Below are 16,888 nucleotides of genomic sequence, written 5' to 3' on the forward strand. Positions count from 1 at the left end.
TAATGTTTAAAACTATATCCAACATGGTGGAAAAACTAGTATTTGGGCCTATAAATGATATCTAAACCTATGTCCTTCTCCCACCCTCAACCATACACTTTGCCCCCTGCTCTACCCAGTACCTGAGTGTCTTTCCCACTTTCCCCATTCAGTTCCAGTTTTACAGCAACCTATAGAAGGCTTTTCACCGTCGAGGGCTAAGCAATCTGAGAAATGGAGGTTGAAGCTATAACTGTTTAAATGTCTCCTCCCCTCCTCAAATACACCTGCTTAAATTTTTTTGTCAGCACTTATTCCATAACTGGTTAATTTGCCAACACATAGTTAAATGTTGACTATTTATGTACACTTTACCTTCCCATAACAACATAACGTGTTTTAGACGAGACTCTGTTTCTAATTCAGATGTGTGTGCAACAGAGTTTCATAAATAACTCAATGAAAAATAAACTAATATAATTAACCCAATCCAATGTCAAAATTGCAATGAGAGAACATTATATGGAAAAATTAGTACCACAAGGTATCTTAAGTTTCGGCATGCCCTCAAGCCTCCATCAGTTACCCTGCCTCAAACCACCTCTAAAAACAATTTAAACAGAAACAGTATGCTCAAGTAGGCAAACGAAACTTCAAATGCCTGTTAATGCTGATAAGTAACATAACTTTCTAGGGTATGGAACATTTAATATTTCTTAATATTTAATGTCCTGAAATCTAATAGTGAAAAGAATGGTTTATTTCACATCCAGTCCCACTTAATTCTCATACCATACATGTGATGCACACAGATGCCACACAGCCAGGCCAGGCTTACTGGACTCTGAGATTTAGCATTTTAAGTTCCATGCTCTGGACCCCATGCTACCCTCATAAGCCCAGGTGATGCAAGCTTGCACTATCAAATTTACTAAGACATAAAGCACAGACAGGTTTTTAAAACTGTTAATAATGATAATATAAAAATAAATGTACTCATTCTCAACAAATAGAATTATATAATTCTTTAGATTATATAAACTACCCTCAAGAAGAAATTAAATATTTTAAATTTCCAATTCAACAACAAATAATCACTTGCTGTCCAATAAACACAGTTCCACAGTATGTACTATATAAAATAACACACAAAAAAAAACCCCACAAATAATCCTTGAGCTGTATATAAGTTGCTAAATAGATATTTACATTTTAAAAATGACTACAGCATTCCCCAATTATACCATTTGATATTGACTAAATCTTTTAAAATAAAAGATAGAAGTGCAACAATAAGACTTTCGTATGTACTTATATGAAGGATAAAATTAATCAGCATAAAAATATAATTAGGACAAAACAGATGCCCCAAATCTAAAGAATTGAAATTCATAACTTTCCTTTGTAAGGCTGATATACAAACATTAATTTTTCAGTAACACAGAGTTATTAATTGATAAACCTTAGAAACTACCTTCCTACCTGCTATTGTATATTATGGAGATGAGGATGTTTTGCTTGGGTTCTGATTTTTGTGGAGGGAAGTGGGTGCCTAATTTTAATCTAGATCGCTCCCTATACTAGTAGGAAGCAAAATGAGTAATTCCCAAGATAAATCACAAAACTGATTAGAGAAAGATCAATTATATCACTGATCAGTTACCAAGAGAAATGAAAATACACAAGCAACCAACTCTTTTAGGAACCCTACAGACTTACATAGAACCATTTCTAACTACTTGGCACAGCCAATGAAAGAGAAAGAGTAAATGCTCTCTTCCTTTGGTGTACTTAAGGTCGGCTGCCATTATTATGTTAATTCAAACACATGTTATCAGAAATACTTTGGGAGTATCGTAAAAACTCACTATAGGTTGTTTGCCAAGGGTCCCAAAGCTCAACTCATTTCAAGTGCTTAAGAAGATAATCCCATGCAAAGTTAACGCGATCTAAAATTGTTTGAAAACAAGAGTAAGATTTCGTCTTCATGCTTAAGGGTAGAGGAACTGTTTAACCCATAAAGAACTACAGAAGTAGTGAGGGGGAATGAAAATGATGAATGCCATTTCTACCCACCATGGTGACTCATGACCTGCCCAGCAGCCTCCATGCTGACATTCTGGAGATAGTTGTGGCAGCGTTCCTTGTGCTCCTCCAGTGAACTGCGCTGCTTGTAGCTTCGTCCACAGTAGTTGCACTTGTGAGGTTTACCCACTGCAAAGAGAATGCGAGGTTAGCGTGCCAGCAGTCTCATCCAAAGCAAAATTAATATCTGACTTTTGATAGTGTGGAGGAAGCATTTATATGCCTTTCAGACTCAAATCTCTTCCTCCTCCACACTCTGATTTAGGCGAGAAAAGCTAATAAATTTCTAACAAGACTAAAAGCGAGCAAGAAGATAAGGTAGATCGTACCTTTGGAGATAGGGGAAATACTGAATCAAATTCATGCTCTGACTGTATCCTAGATCATGAGGGGCTGATGATCAGTCTTCAAATTATCTGACTCGTAATACTAACATTTGCCCTTACACAGTTCTCTCAGCTTTGACTCATTCAAAAGACAAATCACGAGTGTCCTAGATACATGGTAAGAATTTTTTTTTAAATTTTTTTTGCAGGGGGAGGATAAAGACAGAAAATTTTTACTGAAGAAAATAAAATGCAATAACTTGAATGTCATTGTTTAGTGAAAAGATTATTCATGGGCACCAAGGAGACTAAAAAGAATTCAAGTGATGAGAAAAAGTAAAGATAAAAGCAGAGAGTTTCTCTTTTCTTTCCACCTTGGTAATAACTATTCATACATGCAAAACTTTGCAGAGGAGAAGTAGATTCTCCCACATCAGCCCTGTTCTTAGGTTACCAAGAACTAACCTACTAGGTGCTGTGAGTCAGAATTATCAACAGTAACCACTGAAGTCCCAACATATTTAGTTATACAATGATAGCAGCATTTTCTAATGCATTTCACATTCAGGAAATGAATTTTCTTAGTGACCAGAGAGCCGTATGTCAATATACCTGGTAAAATACTTCAATGCTCACATTAAAAAACAAAACAACAACAACAACAAAAAAAACTTTGATGAAGGAAAACACATTTATGGAAAGAGATATGTTTTAATGTATGTCAAGTCACAAGGATATCAGAGAGCACATTAATTCTTGGTTTTGAACGAATATAGGAAAAAACATAAAACACCAGCTGGTCTGTGCCAAAGCCCTCATCAGTAAAGCACAGTATGAATCAGGTCAGTGGCCCTCATCTGACATAGGAATCACTTTGTTTTGCCCAAAGGACAAACAGACCACTCTTTTTCATAGTCAAAGATAGTATCTCTAACTCCAGTCACCTTACAAACCCACGCTATGACGCTGGTCACAAGAGGAACTGAAATACTGTAACAAGGCAAGGTGTTCATAGCTGCATAGAAATTTCACTATACTAAAACACACACACACACACACACACACACACACACAATTTTTTAAATTGTATTTGAGGTACACATAAAGTCACTTATTTCATGGTCATAATTTTTCAAAATGGTGTTAAATAAAAGCTATCCAAGGCAGGATTAGTCATTTCTAAAAATATGAGGCAAACTAACTTCTATTTTTCAGAACCAAGGATTTCTATACATTGAACCAAGGTCTCTCTATATTGTGAAAAATCTTTATCGCTGTGTGAAAGCATTAAAAATTATAAGAAAATACTTTTAGTCAAAAACATTCATGTAAATAATATATTTATACATAATTGCATTTTAAGATACAGGACTACATACTACAAAAAGCTTTTGTTTGCTATTACGGTTACTTAATTTGGCGGTTTCTTATTGCTGTTTCTCTAGAAACAGGTGAATTTGCACTGAACAAGTCTACCTGTAGCTCACTGTAAACTAGTTTCCTCATCTCTCTCTTACCCTTTGGCACTCCTATTGCATTGTGTCCTAGGATACTGTGTTTTACTATGAACATATCAACCTACTATGCTTTCTTCCCCTTATTTATATAAGCAAACCTGAGACCTCTCAACTTAATTTAAACATAGTTCCCTTACACTCCCCTTGGCTCACAATCCTTTAGGAACTTTTAACTCACCTGACAAGGAAGAAAAGACCGTATACTTTTTACTGTTTTTGAAACTCATTTTTTTTACTAGCCTCATTTTTGAAGTCTATCCTATATTCTCCTTTACGTCAGCTTCTCCCATTTTGACATCTACTTTAAAACATCGCTCTTGGGGCACCTGGGTGGCACAGTTGGCTAAGCATCCAACTTCAGCTCAAGTCATGATCTCATTGTTTGTGAGTTCAAGCCCCACGTCGGGCTCTGTGCTGACAGCTCAGAGCCTGGAGCCTGGTTCAGATTCTGTCTCCCTCGCTCTCTGCCCCTCCCCTGCTCATGCTCTGTCTCTCTCTCTCTCAAAAATAAATAAACATTAAAAAATTAAAAAAAAATTGCTCTTTCCTCTTCATCCCAAGTTGAGCAAACTGTTCTAGAAGTATAACCTCAATTTCCCCAAATCTTGATCTGTGCTCTACTATAGCAATCCACATACTGGGCAACATATGTTGGACTTTGATATCCTCTGTTTTATCTCTAAGACATGTACTCTGGGAATGCTCCATCTTGTCCCTCTGTCTCTCATCTAATACGTATTGGAAAAAAGCCTATCATGTACAGACACTGTGATGACGCTGGAATGTAAAGTGGAGAACACTCTCTTGGTGCCTATCATCCTCATGCAACTGGTAGTCTGGTGAGGAAGACAGACATTTAACAAATATATAAGCAATATGTCACAAATTGTGGTAGATTCAATGGAGCAGAACGGTGTGCTAGCATAATGTGGGGAGCCAAATTTAGTTGGATAAAGTTGGATAGGAAGGTCTGCCTGAGGTAGGAACACTTTGGCTGATAACTGAAGGAAAAGTAAAAGTGAATCAGATAATGGGGGTGGTGGAGCAGGGTCGAGGAGAGGCAGTGTTTGAGAATTTCCAGGAACTGCTGTCGTCCTCGTGTTTGTTCTCATGTACTCAGCCCCTTCAAAGTCTAGATCATGTCCTTACTACTTTTTTGAAAATTATTTTCAAACATCATCAACAATCCTTGCCAGACCTAATGGCTCTACTAGCCCCTGAAGACCACTTCCCTCCTGTCACTCCTTTGGTATTTCTTAAAAATCAAGTTCACAGAAATATTGTTTACATTTACTCCCTCTATGATGAGTTAGTTCATCTGTATGCTTATAAACCATGAGTTAGTATGTAAAACATATACATTCATAGAAGACCAGTATTTTACATTTATTTTGATAAATATTAATACATTCTCACCATCTCATTCTCACTCAATACATTCTCACTTCCATTCTGATATTACTAAAACATTTTTATAAAGTCATCAGTAGCCTCTGAATCACTAAAGCCAGTGGACTTTGATTCTAAATCTTCCTAATTTCTTGGCCACTATCAAACTTTCATGTGTCTTGAATCTCCTATTTGAGCTTCTGGGATTAGATTTTGTGTTTCCCTCACTGGCTTCTCAATGACTCTTCCTACCTGGCAAATAGATATGTAACTTCAGATTTTATTCTCACTATAATTAACAGTCTCCCTCTGTTCCCTCTAGGTGAAGCCCTCATTTCAATGAAATGTCCAAACTGTGCTTGGAATAATTTCCCATGTTTGTAAGTAGCTACTGGTCATTTAAACCATTTTAGAATGATGTTGGTGAACCAAAAGATGGAGTTTTCTTTTCTGTGCAATCACAGCACTCTGTCCATACTCTGTTGATGCATTACTTATGATAATTGCATTCTAATTATCCATACAATATCTATTCATCTCCCTAGTCCAAAAAATGAGCTTTGTCCTAAAGGCAGAGATGGTGTTTTACTCAGTGCTTGAATTGATAGTGCTTGTGGTGGTTATTAAACATAGAAGACACTCAATATATATTTGCTGAGTAACTGCCCTTCAACCTCATACTATCAAATGCCTTTTGAGTATTGCCTCATGTATATTCCTCTGAAATCTAAAATTCAGCAAATTCAAAATTATCTTCCTCCACAAAATTACTTTTTTTTTAATGTTTATTTATTTTTGAGAGAGAGAGACAGAGTGTGATCGGGGGAGGGGCAGAGAGAGAGGGCGACAGAGAATCCCAAGCAGGCTCCTAGATGTCAGCACACAGCCTGATGCGGGGCTCGAACTCGTGAACCGGGAGATCATGACCTCAGCTGAAGTCAGACGCTTAAAAGACTGAGCCACTCAGGTGCCCCTCCACAAAATTACTTCTTTATTCTGACTGTTCTTTTGTGCCGCTGTTACCACTGTTTTAATAATCCAGACTCACAACAAGACAGCCCTTTTTGTTGCCTCCTACCTCTTTTCCCACATCCCAGTAATTGCTAAGTTCTATATACTCAACTCCTTTGATGTTTCTCAAGTTTATCCTTCTTTCTCATTCCCACAACCAATATGCAAGTTCCGTTCTTCATTATCACTAGCCTGGGCTGGCACAATAGACTTCAAACCAGCTGTTTTCTTGCATAATTATTTTAGTCCTCTCCTTAACAACATTTACTGACTCTTAACTTCTATTGAATAATTCCAAATATTCCAAATCCCTTTACCTGGCATTCAGTACCCTATACTAACTGGACCTAAGTCATACATCCCATCTTCTACCCCAGGATCCAGCCAAAATCACCTGGAGCTTTTACACTTGAGTCTTAGTTCTTTCTGGAATGGCTTCATACAATTTGGCCCTCTTGAAATCCTATTCATCCTTCTATTCCCAACCTCCTTAAACCACATTCCATCTAAAAGTGATCTTTCCCACTAAAGAATCATAACTGTATTGGCCCTCATACCTAGGAAACATTTTATCATGTATTTGCGGTTATTTATATATACATTCATTTTGATCTCTCCCATGTTAGACTGTGACCTTCTTGAGAAACTGGAGCAGTGTCATATGTTTTTGTAACCTGCAACAAGTTTAGTATGGTGATTTGTTCACAGCAAGAATACATGGGGTTTTCATTAGTAACATCATTTCTTAACACTTTAAATATTTTTTTCTCACTGGCTTTCCTTAAATTTCCCTAAATTTCCAACTTTCAAAGCAGTGCATCTGTATAGAAAATATGAAAATTCACCAAAAATATTTGTAATTATACAATTTGGAGATAGCTATCTTTAACATTTTTATCATTTTCTTGCATTTCTTCTTGTACATGCAAAGACACATTTTGTTAGGAAATCATGTCACTATACATTATATTTATACTCTGCTTATTTTAATGAATATGTCTTAAACATTCCTCTATGTTATGAAATAATAGTTGCTGAAGTGAGGTAACAGATTTTTCTTAGAGTATATAGAATTATGATAATGTTGAATTAGTTTGCTTAGCATTCTTAGTCCTTTTCTTATTTAATATTTCTCACTTTACTATCATTGTATATGCTCATACTTGAAGAAATCAAATAGTACTAAAGGGCATTTACTGAGATACACAGACTCCCCTACCCCTCATCTAATAAAAATCTACTTTAATGTGCTCTTTTTGGAGTTTATTAGTTTGATGTTAGAACTTCTGGACTGATTCTTTAAATTTGTTCCCCTTTCCCCCCATGTCAAATATTTTGAATTTACCCTTTTGACAAAAAAAAAAAAAAATCTCATCTTTTTCTTTGATTCTTTCTGCTAAATGTTTTCTAGCTATCATGCATTTTAATTTCTAAGAGCTCTTTCCTGTTTTCTTACTTTTTTTTTTTTTTAATATAATTCTTCTGTTTTTTTCTTGGGCACAATAACTTCTCTCTCTGAGCATTTTCTCTCTTTAAATTTTCTTCCCTCTTTATATTGTCTGTTTTCTCTGAGCTTTTTCCTTTTTATGTTGATCTCTGTATTGGAGGACTTTCTTAAATTAATGGTGCCTGAATATATATTGTTCTTTCATATTGAATAGTGAGGCACTAAAAAGCTAACTGGAAGTTCAGGAACCGTAGGTGAGGTTTATGAACTATTACAGTGTAACCTCCTTATTGTTAGACTCCCATGTCTTCTCTTTCAATTTCCTTAGAGAAGATGCCTCCAATTTCTAATCCCAAGGGTGATAGAAGCTGGCTGTCCGCATTTGGAAAGACAAGAAATGGGGCCACAAATCTAAATGTTCAACTGTGGTCTTTTGCATTAATCCTTTGTTTTTTCCCTTACCCTTTCCTTGTTCAGGAGCCCCTAAGCCTGAACATTTCCAATTCAACTTCTCCAAAAAATAAACATTTATTTTTCTGTAAGGGGGAGGAAGAGGATTAGCTGGCTGGCTGTACTGGATGAGAGTAACTCTATGGTCTAACAATTTTGTACACAGATTTTTAAATTCCTTTCTATTTACTCCACAGCTCCATCCCTGACTTCAGTAGTCCTGTTTTCTTCCACTTTTCAGGATTCTATGGTGCCAGTTAGCTTGCTACGCATCCCTTAATCCCCTCTATAATCACTAAAGGTTTTAGTCTGGTCTTCCTCTTACCACCTCTTCCTCTATCTGCTTTCCATCTTCCTCTTGGCTGCTATTCTGTCCTTTTTCATTGTCTTTGATCTTATGAGTTTAAATTTCTATAAATGTCTACTGTGATTTTCATGGAGTTTTAAGGAGTGAGACATGTTGCTTTTCATTTCATCATGTTTAAACAGCAATATACAATATCACTTTTATTGTTGGTATAGTATGGCTCCGTAAAGATGTATTGTAATTCTCTACCAACAACAACAACAAAAAAGGCATGATATATATTAGGAAAGCTTAGCCATCAAAAAAGTAATCACACATTAGTAAAACAGGGAATTTGTGGAAACGTAAAATTGCGTATCTCCTCTTTTCTACTGTTACTTATTTAAGTATTCTAACACAAAATCCCCTATTTTCTTTTTAAAAAAATTTTTTTAATGTTTATTTTTAAGAGAGAGACAGAGACAGAGACACAGGATGAGTGGGGGAGGGGCAGAAAGCGAGGGACACAGAATACAAAGCAGACTCCAGGCTCCCAGCTGTCAGCACAGAGCCCAATGTGGAGCTCAAACCCGTGAACTGTGAGATCATGACCCGAGCCAAAGTCAGATGCCCAACCAACTGAGCCACCCAGGCGGCCCCTCCCCTACCTATTTTCAAAGATATTTTAGCTTAATCATTTGCAATGGATCTCAAAATGAACCACAGGCTACCCATGTTAGAATTCCCTGGTGTGTTTGTTAAAATGCAGATTCTTGGGCACCATGCTGGGTCTAGAATTTCTGGGGGTGCCACCTGAAGGTCTGCATGTTTAACAAACTTCCTAAGTAACTGCTTTCATACTGAAGTTGGAAAACAGTGGTTTTATAGAAAATCATAAATCATCATGTTCTTTAAGTTTGGAGTTGAGTTAAAATTTCTTTTTAAGGTGAAGAATATTTTTTTTAACGTTACTATAATGATCTTAACTGTATTATCAAAGGAGTTGCAATTAACTTTGCTTTCTAAGAAATTTTGGGATTAAAATCTGAAAACCCTTGGATGAGGCATCATTTTGTTACTGGTATTAATGCCAAAAAAGAAGTATTTTGGTATCAAAATTTACTCCTGTATGTTGATTCCATATTTTGAGGACAATTATACAGTTTAAAGTAAACTTTACATCAATTCTCCTTCAAATAAACCTGTGTGTCTGAATTCTAAAATTCAAAAGGAAAAAGTTCTATTGATCCATTTCTCCTAAATTGCAAATTGTGCTGCTGTCTTTTAAGAGGACTACATGATGTTATTTCACATTAGAAAAAGCAACATAGAAATTAATCATCTCCACTAATAAAAGACAAATGGTTTGCCAGGGTGTTGACTGTGGGTGTCTATCTTTCCCAATTTCCACAGCATGACATTAAGTGACAAAAGGAATATGTTGTCAGAACACAGCTAAAGCCATTAAGTCATCTTCTTTTTCCCCCAGCTATAACTTTGAAACAACTGGAGAAAAGACAAAGAGGCAGGTGGACAGAAAGCAGTTGTTTTAGAGTTCTCACTTTCCTGACCTGATGAAGCAGGGCTCAATCTCATGGTAACAGTTTTTCACTGGCTCTTCTAAGCAACCATCTTCTTCACAAATAAAGACATGTTACTCCTGAATTCTGAGTTATAATACATGTAGATTTTTATTCTTAAAAATCAGCTTTACTGAGGTATAATTTACACAAAATAAAATCCACCCACTTTAAGTATACAATTCAAGGAGTTTGGAAGTATATACAGTTGTGTAACCAGCACAATTAAACTATAAAACATGTCTGTCACTCCAAAAATTTCATCTTCCTCCTTAGCACCAAATCCCTTGGCAACCATTGATTTGCTTCTGTCACTACAGTTTTGCCTTTTTTCAGACTTCATATAAAACTGATTCATGCTGTATGTAGTCTTTTGTGTATGGTTTCTTCCATTCAGCATAATGATTCTGAGATTCACCCATGCTACTGCATGTATTGGTAGTTTATTTCCTTGTGTGAATGTACCACAGTTTGTTTATCCATTCACTAATTTGGGCTGTGTCTAGTTTATGGCTATTAGGAATAAAGCTTCTACAAACATTTGCAAGCAAGTCTTTGCACAGATTAATGTTTTCATTTCTCCTGGTTAAATACCTACAAGAGGGATTGCTGGGTCATATGGCAGGTATCTGATTGACTTTATAAGAAACCATTCATGTTTTCCCAAAATGGCTGTATCACTGCATTTTCCACTACAAACATATTAGTTAATAACTGCTCTAACATCCATGCCTACACAGTATTGTTAGTTTTTCATTGTACCCATTCTAATAGGTAAGTAGTGATATTTTATGGTGCCTTTAATTTGTGTTGTTCTGTTGTCTCACAAGACTGATCTTTTCATGTGCCTATCTGACACTCATATATTTTCTTTGGTTTGCCACTGACACATTTTCTTTAAAGTATCTGTTCAAATCTTCTGCCACTTTTTTTTATTGTGTTTTTATTATCGAGTTGTAAGAGTTGTTGACATATTCAGGGTACAAGTCTTTTATTAGATATTGTATATGCTTTGCAGATATTTTCTCTAAATATGTGGCTTGCCTTTTATTGGAGTTTCTTATGAAAAGTTTTTTTTGATTTTGATGAAGTACAATTTATCAATATTTTATTTTATGCTTTAGTTTTTAAATATTCTGAGAGAGAGAGAGAGAGAATGAACAAGCAGGGGAGGGGCAGAGGGAGAGGGAGAGAGAGAATCCTAAGTGGGCTCCATTATCATCCAGAGCTCAATGCTGGGCTTGATCTTAAGACCATGAGATCATAACCTGAGCCAAAATTAAAATTCAGATATTCAACTGACTGAGCTACCCAGGAGCCTCTATTTTTTTTTTTATCCAAAAGATCTTTCACTAACCAAATATCACAATAATTTGCTCTTCTGTTTTCTTCTAGAAGTTGCATTTTAACTCTTACATTTAGGTCTGTGACTCATTTCAACTTAATCTGCGTATATATGCAAGGTAAAGCCTATGCCATTCTTTTTTTTTCTTTCTTTCTTAGTATTTATTTATTTTGAGATAGACAAAGTACAGAGGAGGAGCAGAAAGAGAGGTGGGGAGAGAGCAAGAATCCCAAGCAGGCTCCGTGCTGTCAGTCCTTAACCAACTGAGCCACCCAGGTGCCCCACTATTCTTTTTAAAATACGGATATCCAAATGTTCTACCTCCATTTATAGAAAATATTATCTTTTCCTCCTTAAATTATCTTAATATCTTTGTTAAAAATCAATTGATCATATATTGGGAGTATATTTTTTGATTCTCTGTTCTATTTCATTCATCCCTATGTCTATCCATAAACCAAAAGAACAGATACTTATAGTATTCAAATCAGGTAGTGTAAGTCACACACCTTTCCTTTTCAAAATTATTTTGGCTGTTTTAGATCTTCTGCATTTCCAAACAAATTTTGGAATCAGTTTGTCAAATTCTACAAAAAGGCCTGCTGGGATATTGATTGGGATTGTATTAAACTGTTAGTCTTAATTTCAGGAGAATTAATATTTTAACAGTATTGAATCATTTAAACCATGATCATACTACATCTTTCCATTTCTTTAGATCTTTTGTTTCCCTCAGCAATTTTCTTTTTCTTGCATAAAATTACATAAATTTATCTCTAAATATTTCATAATTTATGAATTTTCTGCATTTTGGATGTTATAGTAAATGACATGGCTTTCTAAATTTCAGTTTCCAATTTTCCATTGCTAGCATATAGAAATAAATTTGATTACCTTATATTTATGTTGCTTCTTGCAACCTTAATGAACTCCCTCATTAGTTTTAATTTTGGGGGGATGAGTTCCTTGTTTTTCTTCTGTATAGGTGATTATATCATCTAAAACTAAACACAGGTTTACTTATTCCCATGCAATTTGCGTATCTTTACTTCTTTCTGTTGCCATACTAAATTAACAAGATTCCCAGCACAACGCTGAATAGAAGTAGAGAGAACAGACATTCTTGCCTTGTTCCTAAAAGGTGAACTTTCATTCATTAGTAATATGATATTAGCTCAAAGTTTTTCAAAAATAGCTTTTTACCATGTTGAGGAATTTCTTTGTGTTCTCTTGCTGAGAATTTTTTCTCATGAATAAATACTGTTATGTCAAATGCTTTTTCTGCATCTGTGAAGATGATTATTTGTTTTCTTGTCTTTTTTGTTGTTGTTAATATGGGGAATTACACTGATATTTTTCCACTGCTAAATCAACTTTGAATTCCTGGCATACACTCCAGTTGGTGGTGATAGGTTATCTTTTGTTCATGAGGGATATGACTATATAGTTTTCTTTTATTGCACTGTCTTTGTTTTGGTGTCAGGGTAACGCTGAACTAATAATTTGTTTGGAAGCATTTTCCCCCCTTCTATTTTCTGGAAGAATTTGTGCCCTAATGTTTCCTTAAATTACTTCTTCCTTGAATGTTTGACAGAATTTCCAGGTGAAGTAATCTGGAGTTTTCTTTGTGGGAAGGTTTTTACCCATAGTTTCAATTCCTGGAATAAACACAAGGCTATTCATAAGTATTTCTTTTTGAGTGAGCATGGATAAATTTTATATTTCAAGGAATTTATTTCATCCACTTAAATTTACTGACATAACCTTTGCTCATAATATCCCTGTATTATACTTCCAATGGCTATAGGAGGTTTAGGGACATCCCAATTTCATATCTGATGCTGGTAAATTGAGTGTTGTGTTTTTGTACTGATTGATCTTGGCTAGAGGTTTATATATTTTATTGATCTTTTCACAGAATCAGACTTTGATTTCATTGATTTTTCTGTATCATTTCCTGTTTTTTCTTTCATTGATCTCTGCCTTTATTACTATTATTTCCTTCTTTTACACTCTCTAGATTTAATTTGCTTGTCTTTTGTAATTTCTTAAGGAAGCTTAATGAATTGATTTGTGATCTTTTTTCTTTTCTAATATAAACACATTTACCTTTAGTACCACTTCTATTCTCATCACATTCACATTTTCCTTTATATTCTGAACGTATATTTATAATAGCTGTTTTATCAACCTTGTCTGATAATTTCTCCATCTGGCATTTCTGGGTCTGTTTCTATTAACTGATTTTTCTACTGATTATTGGTAATATTTTCTGCCTTCAATGCATATCTATCTGTTAATTTTTTAATGGCATTCTAGATGTTGTGAATTTTACCTTAATAGATTCTAGATTTTGTTGCATTTCTTTAAGCTGTACCAGTCTGCCATTACGTTACTTGGAATCGGTTCAGTCTTTTTGATGTTTGCTTTTATGCTTCAAGGCAGCTCTAGAGCATGGTGAGTTACAAAGGCGATAAGCTTTTTGAGGATTTTACTCAGTGACCTATTACAGTCCTCCCACATTGGCCGGACAGCATGGACTATTCCTATTGCTGCATGAGCTCCAGGAATTGTTTGGCTTTCTGCTTTCTTCCATTCCTTTTCCCAGCTGCAAGTAGTTTTTTCATACACATAGGTAGATCACTATTAAGCCAAAGAGTCAAGGAGGACTCTGCAAAACTCCAGAGTTTTTTTCTGTGCAGTTTCCTCCTGATACACTGCCTGCTACTCCTGTATACTCTTAGACCACTGATCTTCCTGGATTCTAATGTGTCTCCTCAATTCAGCAAGACTGGCTCTGTTTGGGTTTCCTGTTCCTAAGCATGGCCTGGAAACTGCTTCAAGGAAGGAGGCTCAGATAATTAGAGGACTCTCTACCTTTGTTTCTCTGGAACAAAGAATCTCTGGAATCCTAGTCCTGCAGTGCCCATTGTTCAATGTCTAAAAGTCATTTAATATATTTTTGCCTGGTATTCTAATTGTTCAGAGCAGGGGATAAATCTGGTTCCTAATATTTCATCATGTTTGAAACCAAAAGCTATATATGTAATTGTATTAAATACCAAGAAAGTCACACTAACCTTGTAAGTTTTGTTACCAATACAATTCAAGTAAGTGAAATGAAGTTTCTTATGTCTAAAATTCTATAATGTTATAATAAATAATAGTATACAGTATAATAAAGATTCTAAGACAAAAGAGAGCAGGGTTACTGTTCCCAACTATCTCAAAAGTTAATATGTAGTCTTTGACATACTGTCCCTCAAAAAAATTCTACACTAACAAAAAGAGAACTATCAGTATAATTTGTCAGAGCTATAGATACAGATTACTGAACTGACCTGAGCAATAAATTATAAATTGAAGATGCAATAAAGAAAATTTGATAATCCTGACAACTTTTCAATTAGAAAAAAATTGCTAGTATTTTCTCCATCTGTCATTATAAGGAATTAGAACTAAATACCTGCCCCTGTACTAAAAACCCCATATACCTACCCAAAAGGAAGACCAAAGCAAACAGCCATAAATAATTTTGAAATAGGAATGTTTACCATAAATTCATAGGGTGTTATGAAGGTATATAGCACAATCAAGTCTTGTTCACTTATGTTTTCTTGAAATATGTCACTTCAAGAGTTATCCTAGTGAAACCTATAAAACAAATTACAATAGCACTAATACATGTGGTAAATGTTTTATTCTTTATATAGATGTATGTATGTTTACACATACAGAAACATGCAAAAAACCACATCTATATACAGAAAATATATTTACCATTTGTCATGATACATATAAAATCAGCAACAGCATTATGCATATATCACATTCATTTTCCTTCAATAAAATTAAAAGCACCCACTGTCCTATAAATATTTATAATGCAAAAAATGGGAACTTTTTAATGTGATTTTACCTGGCAATTGCTTACAGAATTACAAATTAATCTGAAGAAAGATGGGCACTGAAATATAATGCAACTGATCATTTTTTTCTGAGTATCCGTAAGTTATACTTTGTCTGAAATTAGTTGTCTATTTTTATTGTATGAACCCTCTATATAAACAATTCTAATGTTCTTGATCCCTATTGTTCTATTGCTGCCTCAAAAAAGATTTTGCCAATTCATATTCATGCTACTAGTGTACGAGAGAGCCATTTCACCATACTCTCAACCGGTACTCTGATTAAAACAGTAATTCTCTAATGTGCTAAGCCTGTGATCCTTAAATTATAATGGGACACTGAAGCAAACTCTTGGGAAGCATATTTTAAAGTAAGATAAGCACAGGATATTTAAAATTTTTGAGGGACATAATAATATTCAACATTCCTCAGACATGCAAACTACTTGCTCAGTTTCAACATATCACATTACATTCTTTTCAACGACGTCATATCTTTGTGAAGCTAGGTTTCAGGAGCTGTGGCAACACAAAGCAAGTACTGTGTGAAAATAAATGTGGAACAGCAAATGAGAGTGGAGGTATCCAATCTGATTCTAAGATGTGGGAAGTTGTTCAGTATCCAACAAGGAGCACAATCCCATCAGTAAAAAATTGTGGCTGTTCAAGAATGAAATAAAAATATTATCTTGTCTTTCAATTTATGTATATTATTTTTTCAATTAATTGACAAAACCTTTTTGATATCTGTTATGTGCCAACCACCATTCAAAGAGCTGCGGATACATTAATAAGACAGAGGAGGTCCACGATCTCACAGACCTTACCTTCAGATGACAGTGGGGAGAGACGGGCAACATGTACTTGAACCAAAAAACCAAGATAAGTACAGAATCTGATTCAAGCTCTATAAGACTTTAAGATAGAGACAGCAAGATCAAGAGTAACTAGGGGGATGCTCTAGGTAGGGTGCTTATGGAAGGTCACTTCAAGGAGATGCCATTTAAGCAAGTATCTCAAGGATAATGAGGCATCCATGCCAAGAACAGGGGAAAGAACCGAAGGGAGAGACTTCTAGGATCATCACTGCAAAATCCCAAGAGTATAAAGGAATAAAGGAACCTAGGGTGGTAAAAAAACATAGAGTGAGGGATAGAGTGGTATACAACTAGACAGAAAAGGTGAGAAGAACTTCCACTGGCCATGATAAGCAGTTTGATTTTATGAGAATGGAAGCCCATTAAAAGATTTTAAACAGAGAAATTACATGACTGAAACTGAGTTACTAAAGAGAATTCTGGCTGCTATATGGAGAACAGATTGGAAAGCAGGAGTATGTATGGTAGCTGAGATCACAGGCTTTGGGGTCAAGTAAAACACAGCTTATATCCCAGCTCTTCCTGAGTAAAAGTTGCAAAAAATATGCGTATGTGGTTTTAATGGCAGGATTTTTACTATATCAGAGCCCAAGTTTTTAAAAAGTACTCTCACAAATCTTTGAGATTTATAATTTATAATGCTATTAGATTTATTTTATTCTAAATTTCTATATGTCCTCAAACATT

The 16,888-nt window shown here is 35.1% G+C and overlaps 1 protein-coding gene across 9 annotated transcripts in view; it reads right to left on the reverse strand.

The window, feature by feature from the left end:
• The window catches only part of IKZF2 (IKAROS family zinc finger 2), a 163,327-nt gene that overhangs the window by 20,489 nt on the left and 125,950 nt on the right, over positions 1-16,888 (reverse strand). For all 9 annotated transcript variants that reach the window (XM_040476149.1, XM_040476145.1, XM_040476143.1 and 6 more), the window contains one exon: positions 2,056-2,193. In XM_040476149.1, the coding sequence (XP_040332083.1) occupies positions 2,056-2,193 (138 nt within the window). The remainder of the gene's footprint in view (positions 1-2,055; positions 2,194-16,888) is intronic.

Source organism: Herpailurus yagouaroundi, unplaced genomic scaffold, assembly GCF_014898765.1.
Source record: "Herpailurus yagouaroundi ecotype Mexico unplaced genomic scaffold, PumYag 140, whole genome shotgun sequence".
Taxonomy (NCBI): Eukaryota; Metazoa; Chordata; class Mammalia; order Carnivora; family Felidae; genus Herpailurus; species Herpailurus yagouaroundi.